At 39.6% G+C, this 27655-nt stretch overlaps 1 protein-coding gene across 1 annotated transcript in view; it reads left to right on the top strand.

Moving 5' to 3' along the window:
* The first annotated feature begins 7103 nt into the window (after positions 1 to 7103).
* GEMIN8 (gem nuclear organelle associated protein 8) overlaps positions 7104 to 27655 on the top strand; it is a 33858-nt gene continuing 13306 nt past the window's right edge. The window contains exons 1-3 of the mRNA XM_062515120.1: positions 7104 to 7148; positions 10752 to 10789; positions 13580 to 14045. Of these exons, the coding sequence (XP_062371104.1) occupies positions 10787 to 10789; positions 13580 to 14045 (469 nt within the window). The 5' untranslated portion in view covers positions 7104 to 7148; positions 10752 to 10786. The remainder of the gene's footprint in view (positions 7149 to 10751; positions 10790 to 13579; positions 14046 to 27655) is intronic.

Genomic DNA, 27655 nt, shown 5'->3' with positions numbered 1-27655 from the left:
CAGTCCATGTAAACAGCCATCGACACAACAGGTAGGTACAAGAAATAACAGAAGAAAGGAAGAAAAGAGGAAAGATGGAGGGCAATGCTAAGAAATCAAGCAGCTACAAGACCTGACAAAATACGTAACTGAGTGATTTCAATTGGATTCAAGCTGTTGTTCAGCTCTTCTGTGACTAACCTCTGGTCACTCAAAGGCTGATTTTTAAGGTTATGCAGAAGTTAATTCTTGCACAGTAATGGAGAAAACTGATCCCAAGCCACAGGACATGTTCAAGCACTTTCCACACATAGATGCCTATTCATTTTGTTGGAATCTGCTTACCTCTCAGGCAGTTCGTGGTATTTCAAAAGCCAATAAAGACATTCGGTGCACAAATAACACAAATAAAAACCTATAAATTATTTAAGAAGCCAGTTGTATCCCTAATATGCCATGTTTATCAAAGCAGAGGGAGAAAACAAACAAACAAAAAAAAAACACCCAAACAAACAAACAAATAAACAAACCCTGAGCACTGCTGTATTAAAATGCTCAATGCTATATAGTAGTTATTGGTCATAAGTAATTTGAAAATTCTTACAACAATAACAGACAACTCAGTGGATTAATATTAGTCCAGGGAATTAACCCGTATGAGTTTTGTGGACTAGATTCTAGCAATTTGGAATACATGCATTTGGAAATCTTTTTAGAGTTACTGATGTTACAAAACCTGAAGGAGAAGGGGAATAATGAAGATAGGTACAGTGCAATTTGATTCAGAACTCTTTCTTGGGGCTACATTCAGGCAGGAGAAGCTGATATTAAACACTTTGTATGCAGTAGCACTTAAGCCAGGAGAATTGCTGAAGGGGTGGAAGCTATTCAGCCTAGACAGAAAAACAGGATTTACCAGGAGATCCAGTCCCACCCCTCACTGCCGTGGTCACAGCCATTTGGGCACACCTGATCCAAGGCAGAGCCTCTCCAGGGGCAAAGGTATCAAAACCTGGCCACATCTTCTGATATCTTTGCAGTCTTCAGTCTTACCATGACCTTTTCATATGTTACTGCAAAGCACTTCTGGCATTATTAATGGTTTTTTTCAGTTAAAAATAATAATGACAAATGTGAAAAAAATGCAATATTTTTCATATAAAAGAAATAGTAGCATGCCATCTGTATTTCCTAATAAAAATTGCTAGATGCTTTTGTTGTATAATAAAACAACAGTGACATATGAAATAAATCCAATTACTAAAGACCAAAATAAAAAAAATCAAAGATGAAAATGTAAGATTATAACATTTTATTGTGTGTACATACTGAATACAATTACCACATAAAATTATCATCTAAATCACTGTAAGGTGCTATGCCATATGTTCCAGTCTTAAGTGTCTGTCTTGGGGTGACACTGTCCAGGAGTGGAAATTTGGGAGTTAGCTGAATATTCAGTTTTCTTTTGCTTTTCAGACTCTGGATATCTGCATGGCTCAAGATTCTTTCGTTAGCTTTCAAGAAAAAAAGATAGACTGTGCGATCTGAAAGGTGAGAGGAGAGAGTATATTTTAGCAAGCCAGAGGTCCACCAGTCAGGGCTATTTGGCAGAGCTTTTACAACTCCAGAGTAACCAGCTCAGACTCCCTTGCGCCGCTGTTTCAGACAGAAGGCTCTCCTTTACCATTTACAATGCTGCCATCTATTGACGTCGGTGGGCTCTTATCTCGTGATCCATGATAGTATTTTCCTTTAGCAACTTTTTGCACTTGTATTTGCACTTGTATTTTTCTCGATGGGATTTATCTGACTAAACATACATACCTGTAATAACAGCACCATGTGAGAATTGCCTCAGGCTTCCTTGAAAATCACTGGAAGAAAAAAGCATTCCTGGGGTGTGATATGCTTTTACCCAAAGTAGATAACCAACATATACCAGATGAACAGCACCCAAAATGCATTACTTTACTTTGCCCATGGCTATAATGGTATCTGAAGAGTGACTAGCTCAGGTGTACAGAACACTGTCAGACTGTAAGAGAGCACAGAAAGACAGCAAAAGGAATATTACTCCCTGTCCAAGTGGGGAAGTTTTTAGAGGAGTTTTATGCTACTGATGTTTAATTCATTAACGTGTATACATGTACAATGAGGCCACAGGAACTACAGAAGAGATATGAGCTACATCTAACGTTGGATAAAAGTATTGGCATTTGGTTTAGAAGTCTAGCTCCACTTCACATTTTCTTTGGCAGTGAAATTGTCTTAAAGATATTTTACTTCTTCCCAACTCTGCCTCTGGTAGCCTGTCCCTCAGAAAGCCAGAGATAAGAGAAGATTCATGTATAGTTTCCCACACACAAACACAGCCATGCACCTTCCCCCTCCCTCCCCACAAAAGGTATATCTTTTCCTGTAAATGTTATTAATTGTAGATTCACATTATACAGGAGCTAGACCTAAGAATAATTTGTTTTAATCCAAGCAAAGAATTTATATAATGATTGAAAATCTGCTACAAATAATGTAAAATATGATATTATCTTAGTAAAGAACAAGTGAAGTCAATAATTTCAACACCTAGGACAATCTTCAGTTCTTAAGATCACTTATTTTGAATTATATTTAACTCACTTCATTAACACAATCTTTGCAAAATAATGGTCTACATACAAATTTGCACAAGTTATGCAACATTTGGGTGAAACAGATGTACGATTCTTGAACAGTGGAACAAGAAAAAGAGGTCACTGCCCACTTTCCAACTTCTAGTCATTGCCACTGTGCACTGGAAACTACCTCCCCTTCAGATCTGATGCCCAGAACACTTTTTCAGCTTATGTAAGTGTGCTGCAGATTTAAAGTTTCTACACTTTTTTTTTTTTTTTACAAACCTTCAGCCATTAAACTCATAGGTCCTTAAAGAATAAGTTAAGGAAATGAATTAGCTAATTAATTAATCTGAGTACCGACAAATATTCTCTAAGACTTGACAAGTACAAATGCTGTTTCTTCTGAAGAAATTGCCGTGCTCTAATAGCTAGTCTTGTCCAACATTTTATTTTCTTGCCAGGAAACATTTCCCAACAAAGAGTGCCCTTATTTTTAGCCTATTGGAGCAACACTGAAAGCTGCAAAGAACACCATCATGGAAGAAAGTAGTTCAAGAGGGACGTGCTGCATTATGGGACACCATTGACAAAACTGATCAATAAAACCAAGGCTCCCCTGTGATGCTTCTGGCCCTCAGCCTGTGAGAGATCTCATGCTGGAATCGATAGGAGTTATGCTTTCATCATCAAATCATTAGTTTTGAGAAAGAAATTGCAGGGGTATTCACTTAATTCCAGACTCAGTTTATATTTTTTTATGCTTCGTGGGCGTAGAAAAAAAATGTGTTTACCAATCAAAAATTAATGTGAAATCTTCTCTACTGTTGGGTTGTGGGTTCCTTTAAAAGCAAACCTTGCCAGGGTGCTCCTTCTCCTTGAGATAGATTTTAAACTCATTAATATCTACATGGTCTTCCAAGGAAAACACAGATCATACAACAGTAGATATCTTGTGAAGTGAAAGATTCAAAAATGATTCAGGGAAAGTGATCAGGTGATATACAGAGGAAGAAACTGGTTTTCAGGAGACAAGAAGTACCGATTTCACTGTTTAAAAAATGTGCATGATCAGAGGTTTATTTAATGTGATATTTCAGTAGGTCCCATAACATAACTTTTTTGTGTTTCCAGACAATAACTGTGCAAATGCAAATACGTGTAAATAAGGCAGGTGGAAGGAAAGAAGCAAGAAGCAGTGAACTAGGAGAATGTACATTTTATAATAAGACTACCCAAAAAAGTAGTACTTCAACTGAAATATTACAAAACTACAAAACATTACAATACTGATTTTATTTTCAAAATCTACATAACACCAACGGTAAAATACTAGTTGAAGTCTTTGCCTGAGACTGGTAAGTTTAACAAAACCAACACTTACGCCATATCTTTGTGCAGGCTGCCCTGACGCCTTTCTTCCAACAAAGTTCAGCAGTTCAGCAATGAAGCATGCTTTGATTTTAATATATATGTAACATAATTTACTCCAACTAAAGATCTGTGCAATCCATCACCACTTTTTCTGAGTGGCCCATGTCAGTGTCCTCAGGAATGAACAGGGCAATCATAGAGCAGCTCTTTCTTAGTGCACCAGGACTTCTTAAGCCAGAACTGTGTCTTGACTAACAGACACTACACTTATGATTTGCCTGATTCCTTTTTTAACCTACTGATTCTGCAAGATAACCTCGATGTGCTGCTGCCCACAGCCTTCAGCTGTCAGTGTGCCACATGTAAAAGCAGATACCAATGTGTGAGCATAAAGCAACCCAAATATGCCTCTAGGAATACACAGATCAGAGCAAGAAAAGATGGAAGACTCTCTGAGTGCATTGGGTGCCCATCAGACAAAGCAGGCTGGTAATTGTATAAAACATTTCTTTCTTGGAGACAGAGGCTCTCGATGAGTTTTTTTGCCATACACGGGGAAATCACAAAACACTTGAGATGCAGGGGCTGAATGGGAGCACAACTAAAATCCACTGCAGTATCTAGACTTCTCAGCTCTGCACAGATGACTGGCTCCCATAGGAAACTATACAGTGACACAGCAGCTGGAAGAAAAGAATACATAGATGATGGAAAAGCCACTAGAATTTTAGAAGTGATGACTTAGTGTTCTTAATATGCTGAAAATATATTTACATCCTACCATTTTTACCGCTTTTAAAGAAGATCTTATGAACTATTAAATGTGATGCCCATACCAGGCAAAATAGTAGAAACTATTCTTAAAAATAACTTTAATAGATATATGGGAAATAAATGTAGAAATCTGCTACATTAATGAGTCTCAATATGAAATTTTGTTTCAGAATGGTTTTTAAAATTAAAGCAGATAACCAAAGAAATTTGTCTCAATGATCTGTTGAAATTTTCAGCAGACAAGCAGCTAGAGCAATAAGCACACCAGGAGAGATGAAAAACAGGAATAATGGGTGGATTTCTTGTAGCAGAAGTATTAATTAGAGGAGAGGAGAGAAGAGGGAGAGAAGAGGGAGAGGAGAGGAGAGGAGAGGAGAGGAGAGGAGAGGAGAGGAGAGGAGAGGAGAGGAGAGGAGAGGAGAGGAGAGGAGAGGAGAGGGAGAGGGAGAGGGAGAGGGAGAGCCTTAGTAGAGTATATAACACACATACTTGTGTGTTACAGCCCATCCATGAGTTGTCCAGAGAAAGGCACAGAGAGTGGGGTAGCACGGTCCATTGAGGATGCTGGGCTATTCAGTATGGTACAGCTGAGGGGTTTATTGACCATGAAGAAACACACAACAACATTACGGCACCAAGTAATAGCTGGCAAATTTAATATAGAGAGTGTAAAATGCTACACAAGGGAAAATGCAACCCCTGCTCTGCCAGCTATGACAGGTCCCCAAGGGGCTGCTCATTCGCAGTCCCGTGAAAATACTGGCTCAGTACAGAATCTGAACAGAAAATTAATATATTAACTATGGAAAAATAATAACCAGAGGGTAAAATATAGCAGTGCCACACCACCGCCACCGCAACACACGCATGGTTTGAGTAACACGTCAGGTTGGTGAGCACTATGTGTGCTCTGGGACTGGAGATGGTGACCAGGGATGAGGTGGGACAGCAGGAGGCTAGAGCTTGCCAGAGAAGAGCAATGGAGCTGGTGAAGGGTCTGGAGCACAAGGCTGTGAGGAGTGGCTGAGGGAGCTGGGGGTGTTGAGCCTGGAGGAAGGGAGGGAGGCTCGGGGGGACCTTACCATTCCCTACAACTCCCTGAAAGGAGGCTTTGTGCCGTCTCTGCTTGGTCCCTTTTCCCGGGTAGCAAGAGACGACGAGATAATGTTAAGCTTTGTCAGGGAAGGTTTAAGTTGGACATTAGGAAGAAGTTTTTCACAGAAAGGGTGATTAGACAATAAACTGCCCAGGGAGGTGGTTAAGGAAAGACGGGACGTGGCACTCAGTGCCACGGTTTGGTTGACAAAGGTGGCGCTCGGTCACAGGTTGAACTCGACGATGTCTTAGCTCTTTCCCCAGCTAAGTGCTCCGGTGATTCTGTGCGGTCGCAGCTGTGAGGGGCGGCGGGGAGCGGGGCCCGGCGGCGCCTCCCCACAGCACCGCGAGATGGCGCCGCGGGCCCGGGGAGCGCCGGGCGGAAGCGGCGGGGGAAGGCGCGCTCGGCCCCGCCGGAACGGAGCGAGCGAGCGCTGGAGGCGGCTTTGCACGGCCCTCCTCGCCCGTCGGAGCCCCACGCTGCCCGGGTGGGTGCGGGGTCGGCGGTGCCGCTGCGCAGGCTGCGACCCGGGCCTCCCGCCCGGGGAGGGGACCGGACTGAGGGCGGCGGCAGCCGGGGCGAAACGGCGGCGGGAGCGGGAAAACGAAGGGCTCAGGAGGGAGATGTGGGAGCCCGGGCGCCTGGCGGGGCCGAGGGCGGTGATCGTGGCACCGGGCGGTGGCTGTGGCAGTGGTACGGGCGCGGGGCTTTGCCCTTTCTCTTGAGTTCTCGGGCCCGCGGCCTGAGGCGGCGGTGAGCGAGCTCGGCGCCCTGTGCTCCGGGGCCGGGGGCAGCCGAGACACAAGGCCCGTGCTCCTGCCAGCCCTTGGATGTAATTGTGTGCCCTCTGCTGAGACGGGAGCTGCTCATCGCTTCTGCGAGCCTTTCAGTCACTTGCCATAGTCTGGGCACGACGTCTGTGAGACCAGGAAATTACTTATGCCTTCAAAAGCTGTGCTGGAGAAGTTCTATCCTGTTCCTTGTTTATGACTAAATTGACCACATATACATGAAACATAAGCTAACTGGGCTACTGATAACTGTACAGCTTTTAGCACTTTATTTCTTCCCTCTGATATTTTGCCAAAATAACTTTTGGGTTTATGTCCTGGAGCTCGGAGAATAAAGACCCTCTATTGAGGGGCCACAGTGGATTACACTGCCTCGGCTTCTGATAGGGCCAAAAGATCTCCAATATATATGCTAAAGTTTGAGAACATTATTTTGCATTATGCTAATTTGTTTCCCTTCTGTTCACAGAAGTTGCTGCTGTTGTTTTAAGGACACTGATGTGAACATCATTGTGATAGGTGGGTCTTCATAGCACTCCTGTTGGGATGAGCACCAGCTGTAACTGTATCCTAAGTGCTGGACAGGTCTTGTATTTGCAGCCATTCACAAACCAGAATGCAGTGTATAGTGTTGGGAATTTTTACCCCTTTTTTTGAAGAGAAATGACTTCTCGTGCCAACTGTCCCAGCAATTACAGGCTTGTGTTTCTGCGTGACTGTAACTAGGGCACTTCGGTATTAAAGTAAACGTCACAGCAGTGCACAGTGGTAATCTGAAGCACAGAATGTCAGGCCACTTTTCAGACATTTCCCTCTTCTGGTGGCAATTCTGCATCAGAGTAAGCATTAGAAGTATAAAATGGGAGGATGCACTGTATTATGTTGTTACGGTTACATTTTTTTAGCTAGTATATACTAAGGTGAGTTCAAAATACACAGCACAAAATTATGTTTAATCCCTTAAACTGTGAAATTTAGTGCCAAGGGTTTTATTGGAAAGACCTATTACTCATGGGAGTTTTGGCTTTAAAGGCCAAAACCAGTTTGGAGATGAAAAAAAAGAACAGTGTCTGAACTACCACGTCCTGAAATCAGGAGAAATATACCTGAAAAAGTAATTCCTTCATGAATGAAAAGTAATTCCTATAGTTATGAATATGTTAGTGTCACATTTTACTGAGTATCTCTTACTAACCATTGCCAGAAACTGGATACTGAGTTATAGCAGCTCTGAACTGACTGAAGACGCTTCTCACAGCAAGGACAAAAGCAGCAGTGAGCACAGGGGCTGGTCAGCTGTCTGTTGTTGTTAGGGGCATTTCCAATTCAAATGTAGTTGGCTTTTTCATGAAAGCTTTGTATAAATGTGTTTTGTTGAAACTTGCTGAATTTATTGAAATTCCACCTTCCTTTAACAACATACGATGCTTTTACCATGATATCATGCAAGAGGTTAGTTACTCTTGTGTCGATGGATATTGTGAAAAGTGGAACCCTCACTGATCCTGCCTCTTGGAGTTGTCCCTGTTTCCTCTGTGTGGCCACGCTGTATCCAACACGCCACTAGTCTCAGAGTGATCTCAGAGTGGGATTTACTTGCCAAGTTATAAACCCCAGTGCATTGAGCTTGTATCTATGGTATGACAGACATCATCTTAATTTCTGTTGACTCCAAGGGAATTAAATGCTGTCACTGCTTTGATCAGATTTACTTATTTTCACTAATGCTCACCTGCCTCAAGCTGGTAAGGGGGACAGACATGTTTTGATGATGGAGAGTACATCTCTGCTTCATTATCAGTGGATAAATATTTTAAAACTGGGAAAAGGAAATAGAAAACAATTTCCATCATTGGTGATCAGTTTAAGCAAACAGATGTCTTTCCCATTTTAAATTGTGCATTTGCTGGTGAGTTTCATATGTTCAGTTGGTCCATATTTCATTTTCAAGTATGAATTATGGACATAGAGCTATTACATTTGTTTTTATCTGCTGCTTGTCATGTTTCATATTTTATGTAGTTTGTTTTGGAAGAGTAATTCAACTGAAAATAAGTATTTTTTAATTTAGTATCCTTGCTTGCAGCATTTTGCAGCATAAAACAAACTTTTATATTTGTAGTCTAATGTTTCATAAATAATTTATGAAAATAATTAAAGTTTCTGTGTTTGGCAAAACAGGGTTTTCATATTTGGTAAACTAGTATAGTTGGATGGTTTTGCCAGGGTTTTTCCCCTCCTTCCCTTTCAGAAAGCATATGTACATGTTGTGTATTAATAATAAAGTATCAGACTTTACCAGTTACTGCTTTAAAAATTATTTACATTGAAATCACTCCTGATTTCTGTTTATTCTGAAGCTGCTTCAAAGAAATTTTTGTCATGTACGAATTGCAGTGAACATGAAAATTAAACACACCTACTTTTCTGAAGTGGAAAATGAAAGAATTGGCTATCATGGGCTTAGGATTTTTTTAAGTATGAGAAAAAGATGTTATGGCAACCTTGACATTATGCAGCTGTATCGGGGAAAGATATAATGGGAAAGAGATAAAAAGTATATGTGCACATCATGAGAGTGGAGGTGAAAGTTTTGAAGAAGGCAGTGTTTGGATATGAGATGTTTGAGATGCACAAAGAGGGATGGCACAGCAATCTTTTATGTATGCATGGGTTTTGAGTGTTACAAGTCACTGCAGTGTTTTGCAGTGATCTCTGTGCTGGGTTTCTTTTCCTCCAAGCAGGCAGGAGAGAATCCAGTGACTCACATACTTTAGTTGCCTAATGCCTGCATGTGCAGCCTTTGCTGGCGTGAGTTGTTCCATCAACTGCAGTGGGAGTGCTGCTGTATGTAGAGCTTCTTGCAGACAGATGGGTGTTACCAGGGGTTTATGGCTTTGAGCTTAGTGTGGGCTTTGGAAAGGACAGTCATTTGCTTTTGTGGTTGCTGCTAGATCTGCATTTTGTTTGACCATTCCATTCTCCTTTCATGCAGTATGGTTTGTTGTAAGAGACAAAAAATTGTTCTTTAGTGAATATTGTTAAATATCAGGCAGAACACAACTGGTCTATGTACTGTGTTCATATGCATTTTGAAAACTCTGGCTTTATCGTGGTATAAATCTACAACAGTTTTAAGTGCTGTCTTGGCTATATTCCAGTGTTTCTGGGAATAGCATTTGACCATACCTTAAGAGTAGCAAAAGGTAGTTTAGTGTACTCTATTTCTGTTACCTTTCACTGGCACCTAAAATAAAGTTCAAGCTGAGGGTGAGAATGTCAGGAGAAGTAAGTGAATGAAGCAGCTAACCTATTAGTGTAATAAATAAATAAAATAAAATGTAATAAATGAAAAAAATAATTGTCAGATAAGAGGAGACTAAGAATATTTCTCAATGATATGTACCAGTAAACTACCCTGGAAATATTAGTAATTATAAATCCTGCCTGGTGATTATGGAGCTCTTGTTCTCCCTTTCTACCCCCGCAACCATTTTTTCCTTTTTTATTTTTTTCCTGCCCATTTGCCCCTCTTCCTTATTCCTTTTCCTCACATTTAAAAAATGTGTTTGCAGCTTGAACTGATCTGTGTTTTCTTCATGGAAGGCAGTATCAGATACTGGAGGAAAAAAAAAGAGAAGCAAAGAGAAAGAGGGGACTATATGTGGTCAAAAGTGCAGCACAGAAACCTCACTGCATGAGTGGAATCAAGATGGGTTTAATCATTTTATGGCAATTGCTTATTTTATACAAGTCCCTGTGCAGACACAGCTAATAAGTGAGAACAATTTGTTTGGCATTAATTTGGAGAATAAAAGTTGTGGAAGCATGAAGAAAGAGAAGAGCAATGGGAGAAATGTTCAGTTCCAGCATTTCAGGCTACATTTTGTAGAAGGCTGGCTTTTAACTTTCTTACTGTAGTGGGGAATTTTAAGGAATGGGGTTTTTACTGCTGCTTATCAAAATCTAAAAGTAAGAGACTTCAACTTGACCCAACAGAGAAGGGCTGCTTAACAGCTGTTGGTTATCGTGCTCAAATATAAGAAAAAATATTTTCAGTGCCTGTGACCACCTTAATGCATATATTTTTATGAATTAAAAAGCTGCTCTTTTCTTTTCTAGTTCACCTTGATCATCACCAGAACAAACTCCACAAGATGGTAAGAGGTCTTCATGGGTTTCTATGTGATAGCTTAGTCAGATTTTATATATAAAATGCATGTAAACACTACTATTGAACTGTGAGTGCAGACATGTAAAAATTAGATGCAAAAGTCACTAAATTGCTTTGAAAATAGAATTCAGATTACAACAATGAGTGATTTGTCTACTCCTGGGAAGACTCCAGAGGAATAACAGGAGAATAACAGAGTACTGATCGTTTGCCTTAGATTTATAGCTTTTGTTTCCTTGAGGAAATCTCTTATTTCCATTTATTCCACAGCTGAAAAAGCACAGACACAGAATTACCTGAGACTAAAAGTGTTCCTTTCCCTTTTCCACTCAACATTTCTGTAATTTCTTTTCTAACAGATGTATTTTTAAAATTCAAATGTAAGAGTGGTTTTCAAGGGTCGCTTTCAACAAAAAAAAAACTCTCACAAAAAGTACTTGGACCAGCACCAGCATCACAGTTCTGTCTGCATGAACTGGCTTTTTGTCTTCTTTTCCCCTAAATTAACAACTGTAACTAGTGAGCCAGACAAATCAACCAGCTTGATTCCAGAGCTTTCTGTAAAGTCATCAAGTTCCTTTTTAGAAACATTTTATAAGAACTGGAGATAATTTTTGAGCTTTAAAAGAATATATTGCCTTTTTTGCAGATATACAGAATGTAGGAGATACGTGCTTTTGTCAAGCTTCATGGTCTTCCAAAACTGGATTTTAAAGTATTTTAATATTTAAGAAAAAAAAAAATAGGCAAATATTTTTAAAGTAATTTCTTAATGTATCAGATTTGATAATAGGACATTCTCATCCATCTGCTGAAGGATGAAGAGTCAGTATGACATTCTTAAGCAAAGGGAAACAGTAAATAAGATATTGCTCATCCTAGCTGTTAGGTAGTTTGATGATTAAGGATGAAGAAATTCCATGTGGAAGGCAGATGCTTTCCTTCTACCCATTCATTTTGGGAACTCCAAGTGCATGGTCTTGTGGCAGTGCAGTGTTAGACCAAGAGGAGAATAACAGCCAAGTTTCATGTCCATTAATTCTTTCTTTTCAGGAAAGATTAGTTGTCTGCAATTCTAAATCACATAGCTGAGCTACACAGCCCTTCACAAATAGGCTGCAGTTTTTGATCCTTGAGGAATGCAAGTTTGTTGTGGAGAGTTTTCATTATGTACTCTATTAGCTGAAGATATTTTGTTTCTTAGAGCACTTAGCAATGACCTTAAAAAGATATAGCATTGATCTCTTAGGCAATAATGGGCTCAATTTTCCAGAAAGAAGGGCAGCATGAGAGTTGCAATTATTATTCCAAACTCACTAACATTTGTTTTAATGTCTGAGAACCAGAAAGTGAAAACAAATGTAAGTAAACTAAATAAACCTCTCTGAATAGTGTTAAATGGAAAGTATTTTTTAGGTTTGAGTTTTCTGTTTTGCCTTGGGATTTTTTTCTCCCCAGAGAATCATGCTTTTAAGGGTTCCAAATGGTGCTGGTGCAGATCAAGAAAACAGATTTAAAGATTTTTGTCCTGAATGTCCTTAAAAAAAGGAAAATAAAAGAAACCACCTTATTAAAGGACTGTAAATGTCACATTCATCTCTGAAAACGTCAGCTAATTTTGCCATGTTTTGAGTGTTTGCCAGAACATGGCTTAATTAAAATATTCCTATTTAAAATGGAGGTATTCTGTTTTACTCCAGATAAAAGATCTTCTATGGAAATTAAAACATGAGGGAAAGGGAGAAAATAGTTTCTATTTAATTTACTTCTTTTTAGACTCTAGTCTACTTTATGGCTTTCTTTTTAAGATCCTCTATTATCCTGTTTTTTGAGAGTAGGATGAGGGTGGAAATGAAGTGGCTTGTATGAAGGGAGCTTAAGGCTACAGGGCCTGTGGGGCTTTGTAGTTGCTGGTGAAATCTGAACAGCATGAAACTTCTTTAAGGAAAGTTAAGATTAGCTGGAAGACAGGAGAAGGTGTGTTACACTATGTTTCTTTCTATAGAACTGTTTTTCTCTGTGCTTTATCAGTGACACTTTATTGCCTCTTTTCATGTTTTGATTGGTGATGGATACAAAACTGAGATTTACTGGCAGCTTGCATTTGGCTAAATGCAGTCTTGTTTTTGACTGTGGCCATGGTGGGTATATGAACTTGTCTGAATTGCTGTTTGACCTTTTCTGAGAAACTTTGGCAGGCAGATGGAGGAAATACATTACTGGAGGAAATATGTTACTGGATAAAATGAATGCTCTTTTTAATGCAGAGGAATTTTAATCTCTTGTGTTTTCTGTCTTTGGATTTGGAAATCAGGTATAGGTTACAATATCTACGCCTTGGAATGATTTAGTTCTTACAACTCATTTGAGTGTCTAAGTAATTGTGGACTATATACACATAGCATGTTTCCTAAAAATAACTGATTCCCACTGTAGTAGCATGAACACTTGGAAAATGCCTTCTGGACACTACAACTTCTCTGTTTCTAGTTCCTCAGTGGTAGTTGTGTTGATGCCAAAACAGTCTCTTGTAGGAATAATCAGGTGTGGTGCAAGTGCACTGTGCTCATACATGGTGTTTTTCAAGTCTCTAACACAGCTGAAGGATGACTAAATATTAAAAGGCAGCATTGTGCTTGCATTTAGTTGCTCCCTTCAATTATTCTTTGTTTCTCTCTCTCTTTATACCTTCCTTTTAGGGGGAGGAACATTATTGCTGTGGTGTGAGGTTGATTTTTTTGTGTTCTTTCCCTCTCCCCATGTGTTTTGTCTGCAGGAAAACACCAAGCCGTGGTACTCTGAGAAAGTGTATGCGAGGTACTGGAGGCACTATGACTTAGCCATGTGCTGGATGCACAGGCACCAGAAAGCATACAGGAAAGCTATGGAGTGCTTTTATCACCTGCCATGGCATCCATGGCATCCTGCTGTAGCCTCTCCAAGCAGCCACTACTCAGATTGGGATGGGAATGATCTCCCACATACCCAAAACTATCCTTTCAGCTATAGACCAGATATCAGAGTTCCATATGATGGGGGAGCTCAGCAGTATGCAGGCGCTTACCAGGAGAGGGAGGATGCTGATGAGGACTCCGAAATGGAAGAGGATGCTGAAAGGGACTCTGAAATGGAGGAAGACTCAGAGTCTGAAGGGGAGATAGAATATGACTTGAGTAACATGGAGATCACAGAGGAGCTTCGCCAGTTTTTTGCAGAGACAGAGAGGCACCGGGAAGAGCTGCGTAAGTCTGTTCTTATTCTATGTTTTGTGGTATTTGGTGGCCATAACACTTGAGTTCTGGATGGCTTCAACATTTGCACATTTTGTAAGAATTCACAGAAATAGGCGCTGCAAGTGAGCAAACCAACTGACTGAAATAGGCAGAACTGATGGGTGTGCTTAATATGTTTAAAAGTTATTGTGAGAGAGAGAAAATTATGACTGCAAAGTGAAGAATAACACTTTTGTCCAGAGGACAGTATTAATCTTCAGTGCTGAGGAAAAAAACTCTAGAATTTGTGTGGTTAAATCTAGTTAATGTGCTGTATATCTGAGAGGGGAACCCACAGGAAATGCTTGACTCCATCAACTGAAGCATGGAGTAAGCCTCAATATACTTGATAAAACAGAGCAGCCATTTTGTTTGTTATTCTTTGGCTAACCTGACAGTAAAATTTCATTACCCTTTTCTCTTCATTCTGTACTCTACCACAAGTTTCTGTTTGTCCTTCGTCCCTACCAAAGTACTTCGGTAGGGAATGTAAGCAAAAGTCAAGATTTTTTTCAGGTCTTGATTCTAAGAGGTATTGGTCATTTTTGTGTCTGTGAAATCCTTAATGAAGTAAAGGATTGTGCTGTACTTTATTGACACTTAACTCATATACAGGTGTTGTAGATAAATGTATCTGTTTTAAGAAAGTAGTATGATAAAATAACTTTTCTCACATTAATCCAGTAGAAAATACCCATAATGAATGTTTTAAGAGAGCTTTCTCTGCTTCTCTGAAAGAGAAAATGTTCTAAAAACGTATAATAAAGGCAACGATTGGAAGGAAAAGAAAAAGTGGTTTAAATCCTTTGATCAGGTGTCAGAGGATGAGCTGAAACAGCTCAACTTCACACTTCTCATCAGTGTGATGAGCAGCTGATCTAGTTAGCAGAGGAAGGTGAGTTAAGAGTTCTGTGGTAATGGCTGACATGAATCCCTTTCTCATTGTGCTTTTGAAGAATCAGCTTGGTGTTCTCTGTTGGAATGTTCCTTTGATGAGGTACAAAGTGCTTTAAGACACTATGCTGTTTCTTGGAATGCAGAACATTTTCTTTGGATTTATTTTTACTATTGTGATTAGTGGTGCTTAAAGGTATGTGAGCGATTAAAGGTGGTATTCTGGAAATTGGGAAATCAGAGTTTAGAGATGTTCTCACTTGCAAGTATCCTATATGACCTTGGTATAGCTATTTCATCCCTTCCTGACCCCTCACTGACTGCTCTTGCTAAAAATATTATTTGATTCTTTATAGTGAGTGGGTGAATTTGGAAGAGGTTTGTGACTCAGAATACAGATTTTACTTTTGTTCCTTCCACCACAGCAGTACTTGGAGCCTTTTGGAATGATTTGGTCTCTACTGTGCTTTGTAGTAACCTAGTTCTGATGAGTGTAACTCCATGTGCTTCAGTGGCACTATTGCAGATCTTCATGCAAATTCAAGCAGGCTCTCTACTGTGCATGCCTCAGTTTCTTGAGTAGCTTCCCTGATAAAGTGAGGATAGTACTAAGTAAGCATCTATAATTCCTCAAAGCAAGAAAAAGTAAACAAGTACTTGACTTAAATGAAATTTTAAAGTGTCATAGAAATCTAGGGTGAATGGTGTTTTCTAAATGCTAATTTTGTGAGTAATTAAAAACACAGTGTGATCTTGTTTGGAAATATTTTTTCTTGCATGGTGAGGGAAAGGGAAAATAAAATAATTTTTTATTGTGTTACAGTTTCTCAAAAGAAGAAACATAAGCAGTAGGGGGAAAGGAGAAATCATTGTTCCTGATGGTATGGAAGTGAGTTGGTATGGGGACTGAGATGAAGGCAGTACTACTCTACTTTAAGGGGTAGTTTTATTAATTTTCCTGATTGCTGTTTATGAACAAAATGAAATTTAGAGGTTCATTAAGCTGTGATCCATAATGACGCTATAACATGTTAAATCTTTCGTACTTTGCTTAACAATTGGCATTCCGTATTGATGCTTGAGAAGATTGAGATAATGCATCTGCAAAAGAAACCCTCAATTACTCGTGTATTTTCTCTTTAATGCCTTTTCATTTTATTCCCAAACTGCATGTCCTGAGCATGCGTACCTTAGGAGCAGATTTATAGAGAAACTTGGGCAGCATAAACCTCAGTAATGCCTGAAATCTACATTGCACTTCTGAAAGGGACATTTTTAAAGGTGAGGTGAGAATTTTACATAGCCTTTAATGCAAATGAGATTGTTTGGGTGTGCCCCAGTGGAATACCAATAGGGACCTTGACCATCAGTTAAAGTAAAGCCATTCATTAGGGAACATTAAGGGGAAGACTGTGTCTAGTGTTTTCTTCCTCTGGCATCAATGAGGGGCTCCAGGTGGAATTCACAGCCTCTGACCCCTGCACCTTGATATTCACTTGGAAGAAGAGACACAGCTTGCTCTTCTTTTAAAAGCAGAGTTTGCTAGAGTTAGATACAAGGCTTATGGGCAGCTTAGTGAAGTGTGAGTCACAAGGGAACAGAGCAGCAATGAGGCAGGTAGGACGGGGAATTTGGCACATCAGGAAGGGCATACCAATCTTTGTGAAGTATGACCTCCATTCGTTTGGTGTTTTTCTACCTATTCAAAATGAGGAAATACTACATAGCATTAATGCATCTATTTTGGACACGTGTAGTGAGTCTTGATTATTCATGTGAGATATAGCTGGTTCCCACACCTGATCCACAGATGTCTCATCAGCATGTAGAAGGATAATCAAATGGCTTAAAAGGAGTCCTAGCAGATGTCAGACTCTTTACTTATAATGCCTGATCCCAGAGCTTGCTGGAGGTAAATGATCACAGACTTTAGAGGATAAGATCTTGCAGACTTTAGCTGTGAAAGACTTAGATAGGCTTGAGATGTAGGTGGGAATGAGATGACTCAGTCTTGGAGGTCTTTTCCAACCTTAATGATTCTAGGATTCTGTGGCTCTGTGAAAGGCGTTTGAGCCTAGATGGTGACATAGGAGCCTTAAGGCTAATTGCAAAGAGTAAAGCTTCAAAGATACTAGCAAGATGTATCAGACTAGCCAAAGAAGAAAACTTAGAATTTATTTCATTTCTTGGTAGCCGCCACAAACTTGAAAAACAAGCAGATTTCTAACTTCTGTAGGATTTTTTGTTTTGTTTTCTCAGTGGGCATTTGCGGTGATAGCATAGTAAGGGCTTTGAAACTTGCTACATGATTTAACACCTCTGTAGTGATACAGTTCACAACCAACCTCCTTTAAAACAATCTTCTTTTTTGTATTTGAAGTCACATCTGTCTCTTACTGGTTTTTATATTTGTATCATGTGTTGTAGTCAATTGCATGTTTCTGGAATTATGAGCCCAGAAGTAATTATGAGCAAAGTTTTGCTGAGGCTGTATGAACTCAGACATACTAATACACAACAAACTTATCTCATATTTTAGATAAATTATGCATTTGGTTAAAACCCTTAGAGACAGTTTTAATTCCTCTTCATTTGTTTCTTCATATGCAATCGTAATTATATAGTGATTCTCTCTTTTAGAGGGTTTTCTTGTCAGGCTAGTCTATCATTCTGGTTCTTCATGTAGGTGGTGATCCAAGTATACTATGCATCTTGGGAATGTTTATGGTTGCATTTAACTTTTCCCTTTGGCAGCTGAAAAGCATGAAGTTGTTTTCCTGGGTTTCCATACCTGTCAGACCTTGGTATGGTAGCAGATTCTCCAGGCATCCAAGATGTAAAGGACAGAATGCAGTAAGCTACCTTTTAACATTTGCAGAAATTAAAAGAGCAAAAACCAAGAAGGTTTTTGACCTTAACAGACCCTAACAGTTCTGTAAATTGTCTAATTGCACATAATTATTACACTTTTAAATTTAGCCTTTGAAAGACGTAGTTTTTCCTTACACATTTTTCTTTGTTTCCTTTTGCTTATAAGAGAAAATCACTGCTATAATTGAGTGTACCATTGCAAGTACATTGAGAACCATTCTGTAGAAGTTAACAGGACACAGACAGAATCCTTTATTTAAAAACAAGGAAAAGAAAGAGAAAGTATCATCGTGTCAGTTCATTACTGAAGGATAATAGTCTGTCATTTGTTAATGCTCTGACTAGTTTTTTCCATTCAAAGCCTCTGTTTGTATTGCCCACACATAGCCTCCAGCTTTTCCCATAAATAATGTCTCAAATTTTTATTTGCTAGATGGAAAATATTTTTTTAGAAATGAACGGAAATGGTGAATGAAGATGTTTGTTTCAAAACTGCAATCTGTAGGCTTTTCCCCTCAGGTTTCTTTTTCTCTGGAAGATAATAGTTGCCACTGCCTCTTCTGTGAAGAGGAAGTAATGGAATTTTCCATGTTTTGTAACTTGTTTAAATCATACCAGATCCATGAAGCTTTGGGTTTGTTTAAGACCTGCATGCCTCTTGGAAAATAGTTTGATTCAGGGTTTTTGCCACTATGTTTTCCTTATTTCCTTCATTTTTGGTAAATGCTTTTCCCTGGTTTTTATTCTGCCTTTTTCTTTATAATACTGTAGCTCAAATTCTTGGAACTACTGGTCCCCATAATTTCTTTTTCTTTCTTGTTCTCTACTCTAAACTGTCCAAGTAGTGTGGATGGTGAACTTACAAATTATATCTGCTCAACTTCCTTGCCTTTAATAGCTTTGATTGACAAACTTTTTGACAAACCAAAAGGCCTTGTTTGCCATGAACTTTAGCCAGTCTGTAGAAGCTGAGTTGCTGAAGTTTCTGAGAAATGCCTGTGAAATAAAAGCACTCTCTGCAATATGTGTGGGTGCTTGAGAGATGCTTTTGAAACAAGTTCTTTCGTGAATTGAAGAAATCTGAAAGTTCCTCCTTTTGTACCACATCTCTGATCCAGATGATTGAACCTTTTGTTGTGTAGCAGCAGAATCTTCTCAAATGCACACACTGTGTCCAGCATAGAGGCTGTATTATTTGGTAGGGGAAACCAACAATTGAGAAGATTATTCCTTACTAGAGAAACAAGGAAAAGTGCCACAATTTTCACTGCTTTAATATTGAAAACTAATTCTACTTGCAAAATTAGGGAGTCTGAAGAGCAAGAGATGGGCACAGTTTGATGTCTGTTTCATGACAGACAGGGTTCTCTTTATACAAAGTCTATCAGCTTGTAAAATATTGTCAAGAAAATGTCCTTGGATCCTATGCAAGAGACAGAATTTGAGCTTAGGAGAATGTATATACTTGCTCTGTGAGCCTATGGGTTGCTGTTGCTTGAAGTAGAGGAAGAGAGTCATTGGAAAAATCGAGGTACTGCTGAGGAAACTGAGCTGAGTGCTCTGGAGTGTTGTGAAGGAGTTAGTACATGTACCTGGAAATGATATATAAAGTCTTTCTTACTTGTATGTGCCTCAGGCTGAGCCTGCTTGACAGTGTTGGCAACCCCTGAAAGTACACAAGAGCAAGGCCAGGCTTCTTGTTTTCTGGTAAGCAATGCCGCAGGCTTCAGCTCCTAGGTGGCATCTGGGCATTGTGTAGACCAGGCTCCCATGTGTGCAGCCTGGACAGATGGATAGAGCTGGGACCTGGAATGCCAGTTCCCTATCTGCCAGTGGCTGTACTGGTCTTGGTTTTTCCTAAGCATGCTGTGGAGTACTGGTATTGGAGTTACAGCAGGTTTGTATCTGGGAGTGTTGGGAAAGAAGCTCATGTGGTTCATTGTGACTGTAGTGTAGGTGTTGCTTTAAGAGGAATGCCAAGATGTTGAGCACCTCTACTTCCTCATATATTTGATGGAAATGAAGAATGATGTTTTAATACGAACTTAAGTATTAAACTTCAGAAACCTGTGTTTGAAGTTTTCATCCTTTTTTTGTCTTCCTGGTGTGTTCTTCTTACTGTAGTGAGACAGTACATACACTAGGGGGCTTGTTGAGAGGTTCAGTTTATTCATCTTTCTAAGGGATTTTGAGGACCTCAGCAGGAAGAAAGCAAAAGCCTCAAGTGCTAGAATAATGAACGATATGATCTAAGTGTTCTTTATAGACCTTTGCTTAACAGTTAACTTAGATGTCATCCCTGTGACCAAAATGCATTTTGTTGACAACATCCTTGCTGAACAAATACAGAATTTGAGCTACTTTTTCTCCCTGGAAACTACTATTCCTAAGTTATTCATGACTCTGTAAGAGAAACGTGGTCATCTTGTATTGATGCTGCCCTGGTTAATCAGTAATGCAGTAAAATTCCTTCTGACTGGACTTGTCTTCAGGATACAGGAATAAAAACAGGAGAGACAGGTCATTGCTCCTCTCAGGTGTTCTGTCCCTCACCATCTGAGATCCATTTGATACCTGTTTCTTGGTAGTTGAAAGTTGGCAGAAGGATCCCCTGGAAACCTTGGAACTGTAGTGGATCAGCCACTGGAACTTCGTCTTTACAAAGAAAATATATGTGGTAGTTCAGTGTTAGATCACACAGAGTGTTGGTGTCTGTTTTGTGTCCATGAGGCTTCCAAGGATTCAAGGTATTGACATGCTTGGGCTCTGCAGAGTTTTGGCAAAGAACTAGCTGGTGGACCCCAGGGCTGAGGCCATGTGTGGAACAAGGATTCCTTCCCCAGTCTTGTTGTAGAAGCAAAAATTCCTTTCAAAATGCTGTTATGGAAGATTGCTTCATATGGGAACAGTTTGGTGGGGGAAGATGCAAACACTACTTACACTCAGAACTGGTGCTGGCAATTTTTTGAAGGCAAGTTTTCCTGCTTGGTTATTCCATTAGCATCTGCAGCTGCTCTGAGTGGCTCCTCTAGTTTCCTCTTCATTCTTTGTCCTTGCAGGGAAGGCTGTGAAAGCAGCTGCAGCTGCTGTGGAAAAGAGCAGGTGAGACCCTGCTGACGGGCACAGCTCTAGGGAAAAGTGGCATAAAAGCATCTCTGTGCTAATCACTCAGCTTGGGCAGTCTGTCTTCACAGTTTATGCATTTTTTCCTAAAATTCCTCAATTACTGGTTCCATCTGGGTACCACATGCAGCATTTCTGGATCTCAAATTGATCGTACTTTAAGGAGAGCTGTGTGTCAGTTCTCTCCTGATAAATCTGAATTCTTCTGCCCTTAGTGTGATACTTTCAGTCTTGAAAGTAGACAGTGACATTGTGGGCTATGAAGTAAGCATTTTCTAACACACCTATTTTGGTATCTATGTTATAGAAAGAACGTTTAAAGTTCCAGGTTATTCAGCAGCGGAGTGAGTAATGGTGAAAAGCAAAAGCCAGGGAGCAAGGTAGAAATGGATGTAATGATGATGTCTTCTTTCTACACTTATAGCATTCAATATCTGCACAGAAGCTGCAACAGAGTATGGCAGCAAAATACCTCGAGTGTTACATATTTTAGGTCTCTCTGTCATAAAGCAAATCCCCTCTACAGACAGATTTGCTTGGAGATACATAATTTACCCTGGCTAATTTTAATGGGGTATTGTTAATGCCAAGACTTCAAGAGGCACCATTTGCTATTCAGCATCTCTCACTCTGCTTCAGTTTTATCAGAAGCATCCAGATGGAATTCACATCCTTTTGTCATTAGGGAAGTGTGGGTGCTGGCGTGGCAGAAACTGACAGTTCAGAGACTTCCAGCTGCCTGGGTCTTTTCAAAACTCATTTCCTTGGATGCTAAAAATCAAGTGAGAAAGGCAGGCAGAGGTTGTTAGGCCACCCATCTCAGACTTGGGTGGCCTGTACAGACTTCAGTCACAGCCTTGGGTGTGCTGCTTAGGACTAGATCTATAAAAGCTTTCAAAGTAGGTGGAATTCAGAAACAAATATTCCAAATAATTATCTTTGTCTTCCACATATGCTTTCCAGGAAGAAAAAAGCTAGTCATTTATTCCCAAAGGAGGATGCATCTTAGACCCTAATGATACAAGGGAACGTTGTTCCTTCTTGTCTTTTCCAGTGACAGGGTTGAGTACCTATGCCCCCGTGTGATGTCATCTGCTGGGAAGCTCATTCCAAGGAATCTCGAATACCTCCTGCTCTAGGAATTTACGTCCATTTTCTGTTTGTTTAGACCTTTAGTACAGGGGTGATAGCACTTCCCTTTTGCTCAGAGAAATAGAGAAGGTTGATATGGCAACATACTGAGAAACACTTGTGCTGTAACCCTCTAAAGTACCCAGTACATAGCAATCCAGCAGTTCATCAGTGTTACAGTTATTACAATTGTTGCTGGCCTCCAAAGTACCCAAAGATGTTTATGTGACTCTCAGAGTTTCCCACAATATTTTCAAGGACACATGTCTGAATTTGTCAGATCACTGTTCTGGTACGCCAGAATCGTGGAGGTAAAGTAAAAATGAAGGCTAAATATTATATGGATATTTTTACTGAAATAAATAACAAGGGTGTTGCACCGCTGAGTGTTATTGTTCACATTTAGCTGGATCAGAATCTCCTGGGTTTAATTTCATTTGTAGTTGCTGAAGTGATTGTTGGTCTTAAAGTCAGCTCTGCATTCACAGAAATTGTAGAAACTTTGCCAAGGAATGTAGGTCTCCAAAGTGTGTGCTGGGCCTCAACTTTTCTGTGGGTCAAATGCTGAAACTAATGCTGCTGTTCTCACTTTGTACAAGCCTTGCAGAATACCTTGATTTCTAGGTCTGCAATTTCTGATATGATTGCTGAACAGAGCAATGGCAGAATCACTCTAAAATTCATCAGTTGTCATTGCCTTGGGATTTTTGGCCACTGGTAAATGTAGAAGTGTCCAGACTGTGAAGATTACATCATGTGCAACATGCTGGTGGAGGAGGTGTTGAGGTGGTAGATTGCAGAGCAGTTGGCTGTCTTTGGAGGAGAGCAGCATGAAGCATCTGCATTTTTCTGATCTCTGCATTTCTCACTAGGTGATGCTGGTGATGTGTAGGGATTTGTATTCTCTGTTTTTACATCTTTTCCTTGGCATTAGGTACTGACCTCTGTCATAAGCAGGCTGTGAGACTAGATGGGTTTTGAGTCTGGTGGCTCTCCAGTCTCTCCAGTGTAAAGTCTTCAAGTCACTGAAATACTTCATGTATGAATTATCCCATTGAAGTGACAGAGTGGAGGCAGGGAGCTCCCAAGTGCTAAGAAGTACAATTTAACTTTCTGACAAGTGGGATGCCAGCTGTCTCTCTTAAAAGAGAGTGCTCAGATTTGTGCTCCAGCACCAAATCCTGGAACTACTTCTGAAGTCAAACATTCACTTTTTGTGGAAAGTATAATAGATGCACATCTACAGGTTTCTTCTGGCATATGTCCCCAGATTTTTTTGTGTGTTTTTAATACTGGGCATAGCAGTTACCCTCATGGGTTCAAGTATATTTAATTTAATTTACTAGAGGGATGAAACGAGCAATGAGAAATTTAGAAGGTCAGAGGTAAACTTAAATTTCCAAAGTTACCCCTCAGCTCTTCCTTCCAACAATTTTGATACGTTTCACCAATTCCTTTAGTTTGACCCTTTTGCCAGATGTCTCTTTCCAAATGCATGGTCAGGCAGTACATGTAGTTTACTAGCAGCGTGGAGAAAATGAGTATTTACTTTTTGAAATTCATTTTCTCTGGATTAGGCCTTGTTATTTAATTCTGCATGTCTGCGGTAATACTGAATTTTGGACCTGCCAGTTAACTGAAAGGTCAGTTCATAGCCTGACTATACTTCCTCCCAGAAAATCAGCAACATGGTGGCAGGTTGCTCTCCAAAAAAAAATGTTTTTCAAGTGTTTTTGATAAAGTAACTTTCTCATATCAAGCAATAAACCAGAATTGAAATCAGCACTATATTGTGTCTGGAGTCAAGAAAGAAATGTCAGTGTGAAGTTCAAATGTGTGAGTTTGATCTAGAAGACTGATCAGGACACCGACTACTTCATTTCTGTTTTTTTCCTTAATGCACCAATGCTGTCTAATGGCTCAGTGCATCATGAAATGTGTTCTTTCAAGTGCAAGTGTTAAATTTCTATTCAGGGCGCATGTATAAAATTATTGTGAAACTCATGTTTCTTCAGTGTTCTGGTTTGCTTTTAAAGTGGCACTTTTGAATTTTAACTTCGTTGTTCAGTCTCCTCAGACTGTGCCATAAACATATGTGAAGGCATAGTTATATATAGATTTAAGTAATCCTTCTGTTTACTCTGGCAGTGTTGTCTTTGTCTGGTGTCAGCATTGTTGCCATCAGTGACAGATTGGAGTTGTTTTGGGGGATGGGAATGCAGAGTCAGCTGGTCTGTATTTAATCTTACTGAAGTAGACTTGATCCTTACAAGAGGCAGCTGCCAGTACCTGATCCTGTTCTAATTTCTTAGCAGTGGTTGGTTAGCAACTTCCTATCAGTTTAATTCTGTCATATGGCACCAGTGTACAGACACCTTAGTGCCTCTGGTGTGCTACAGACCCCTGATTGCTCAGGGCTCACCTCTGTGTTTTCTAGCCTTCATCAACAAATCCCTGATTATGAATTGCATTTAAAGCAATCAAATTTCTAGAGCAAGTTGAAGTTCCACCAACTAGCTGATTGTTTCATGTTCATGGGGTTTAATTGTTTCAGTGTATTTTCTGGTTGGGTAAAAAAATACTCCTTTTTAGAGATTTCATTGTGGAAGGTAATAGAAAAAAATAAAAGAAAGGTGATTTGGTGTTTAGCTGGGCAGTAACCAATGTAGCCTAGTGCTAATGTAAACATGGACAAGCAGGCTTATATTGTTTCTGTGTAGGATCCCTGGCAATTTGTTTTGGAGACCGCACAACAATCCTTGTTATTTCTAAAACAGAAATCGGCTTCTTTATTCTCCAGTTAGCTGTACAACTTCCTGCTAGTTGGTTAACCCAATTAACAGAATATTGTCAGATAATTAGTTCTTTAAAGTGTTAGATGCATTTTACAGTGAGATGTGTGGTTAATTAACTTGAGAGTGACACATACCAAAAATGGAAGTGGAACACCTTAGTTCTAATCTTACTTCTTGGTTTCTATTCATTTTTATTTCAAAGGTAGTTTTTCTCCACCTGCTGTCTTGGTAAGTAGTTTTTTGCCCTGTTTCTATAGAGCTGTCCTCTTCAAACTGTGCAGAAAAATTGGATTACAGTGAAAGAGGGTATTGGAGTACATCAGATGTGCAAAATCTGTTTGCTGTCTGTTTAGACAGCCTGTTGCAACTGTGTCTGAGGGAGTGCACTCTCTTACCTGAGATTTATTTTCTGCTCTTAGCAATAGGTTTTAGTTGGGCTGTGCTTCAGTAAACACATCTTGGTGCCAAAGACAGGCCAAGCAATTCTTCTTCCCAGACGTTTACTCCTGCTCTGGTGTTTTCCAGGGCACTGAGCTATACTAGAACTAAATATAATGTATTGAGGTTTTGTTTGTTTAGGGGGGTTGTTTGTTTTTTGTAGGATTCTTAGTGTTGCCTCTTAGATAATTGTAGCATCATCCATGAGGGGCTTAGGAGCTGGAGCAGGCAGCTAAGGGAGAAGGAGAGCAGAAATTGCATAAGCTGGTTTTGTAGCTGAGGAAAGAAAAATGTCCATGGAATCATGGTTTCAGACTGCCACAAGCTTGCCAAGGAATCACATCTGCTCTTACTTCAAAGCCTGTAAGGGAACATTTTCCTTTTTCTTGGGAGTATTGCATTGCTTATTGATATATATGGTGAAATAGTCCATTTCTTTTAACTCATTCTCTCCTCAACTAGCAGATGGAAACTTTTTCAGTGTAGATATTTAGGGTTTTAATAACCTCAGGATTTTTGGTAGTTCTCTTTCATGATCGTCATGACCGGTGACTGAAAGCTTAACATTGCAGGCAATTACTCCCACCAAAAGTAATTTTTATTCCAAATTAGCGTTTTCCAGTCAGCTAGAGCATTTTGATTTTTTTCTGTATAGATGAGACTACTTGCATAGTAAGATAGTGCCTAGCTGTCCTTGGAGATCAGACTTCTGTTAAAAATGGGAAGGGGAAAGTTACATGATGTCATGGGGAACCCCTTTGTCACACTTTCTGAAGCACAAAACTTTATATTTAAGAATAGGTTTTTAAAGAAGTCTTATTTTCCCCAAGCCATTTTATAGCTAGAATGAGGCTGTATAAAATCATCATTCTACTATACAATCATCATCCTCTTACAGTATTCTTCCACAATTTCATGAAGTTAAGAGTTCCATAGTAACCTTCTAGCAAGCAAGAGGACACTGTTTTTAGCAACCGAGAATATTCTATCTTTACATATGTGGGGGTAAGTCACAATTGTTTGTATCTTGAAGACTCCCACTGATAGAAACTTGTTCTGCAAAGCTTTGCACTTGATAAAGAATAGTGTACTTGAGATTCCAGCCCTGTGGAAATCCAGAGCTCTGCAGAAATTAAACTCCTTGAATATCCTGTGTACAAATCCTGATTTAAATCCCTGTTTTGGTGGAATTCCCTGAGGCAAAGATTTTGATTTTCCCCATGTTAATGCCCAGTTCATTCAAGTATGGGCACAATAAAATGGTCTGATTCTATCACCTCAAAAAAAAACCAAAAAACAAAAAACCAACAAACAAACAAACAACTCTTATGTAGGTTTATGGTGAAGTTATTTAGCTTTTCTAGGAAGATGAAGAAGCTGGCATTTTGCATGGAGAAGCCTGTGTGGGCAGAACACTTAACACAGCAGATAGGCTCGTGGGAAGTGGCATTCAAAGAGAGAACTAGGAGTTTTTAATCAGTAGAAATGAGTAGTGGTTTTAACTGTTAGTGTGGGCTGCTCAGGATTAGCTCAGGTAGCATTTAAGATGAAAAGGCTCACAAAGTGCACATGCAGCAGTAACAGAAAATAATTCATCGTTTGAAATAAGCAGACAAATATGTGAACACATAAGTCAATCTGAAGTCACGGAAAATTAAAACACATCAAGACTGGAGAAAGTGCAATATTTCCTTGAAAAATAATGTGCTAAGTAAGCAAGCAGCTGGAAGTTGGTAATGCCATTTAACACTTGGGAGCAGCAAGCCTTGGTCTCTTACCATGCCTGCCTTTGTGTGGGGGAGCACATGGCAGGCTGCTGAGTGTGGGCACCTACAGACCTGTGGGGAAGAATGTCTGTATAAGAAATGTTGTCAGATGGCATATGATCACTGGCTGCAGTGAGCTGAGGATTGGATGTATAAATACCGAGAGCTAAAAATGGTACAAGGAGCCACACAATCCTGGGTATGAATCTTCCATTAAAAATCTGACATAGATAATAACCACCCCCCCCCCCCCCCCCGTACTTCTATGTCTTTTTAATATTGCAAAGTCTCTCCATGGAGACTTCTTCCTAAATAAGGGAATATATTTGGGTTTTACTTTTGAAGTTGTTTCTTTTCCTTGGTTTGTTTTGTTGGGTTATTTTGGTTTTTTTCCTTTTAATAAGAGGATAAATTCTGGACAGGAATTTTTTTCTTACTACTACTTAAGCTTCTCGAAGGATATTACAAAGAAAGAAAGAAATTTAAAGTGGATCAAACTTACAAAAAGTGTGTGACATTTTCCCTTTTATAAAATAAGAGAAACAAGGCATCTGAGTTTCTA

This window comes from Cinclus cinclus, chromosome 2 (genome assembly GCF_963662255.1).
Source record: "Cinclus cinclus chromosome 2, bCinCin1.1, whole genome shotgun sequence".
Classification (NCBI taxonomy): Eukaryota; Metazoa; Chordata; class Aves; order Passeriformes; family Cinclidae; genus Cinclus; species Cinclus cinclus.
Note: the sequence above shows the minus strand (reverse complement) of the source record. Positions and strands in the feature narration are given on the sequence as shown.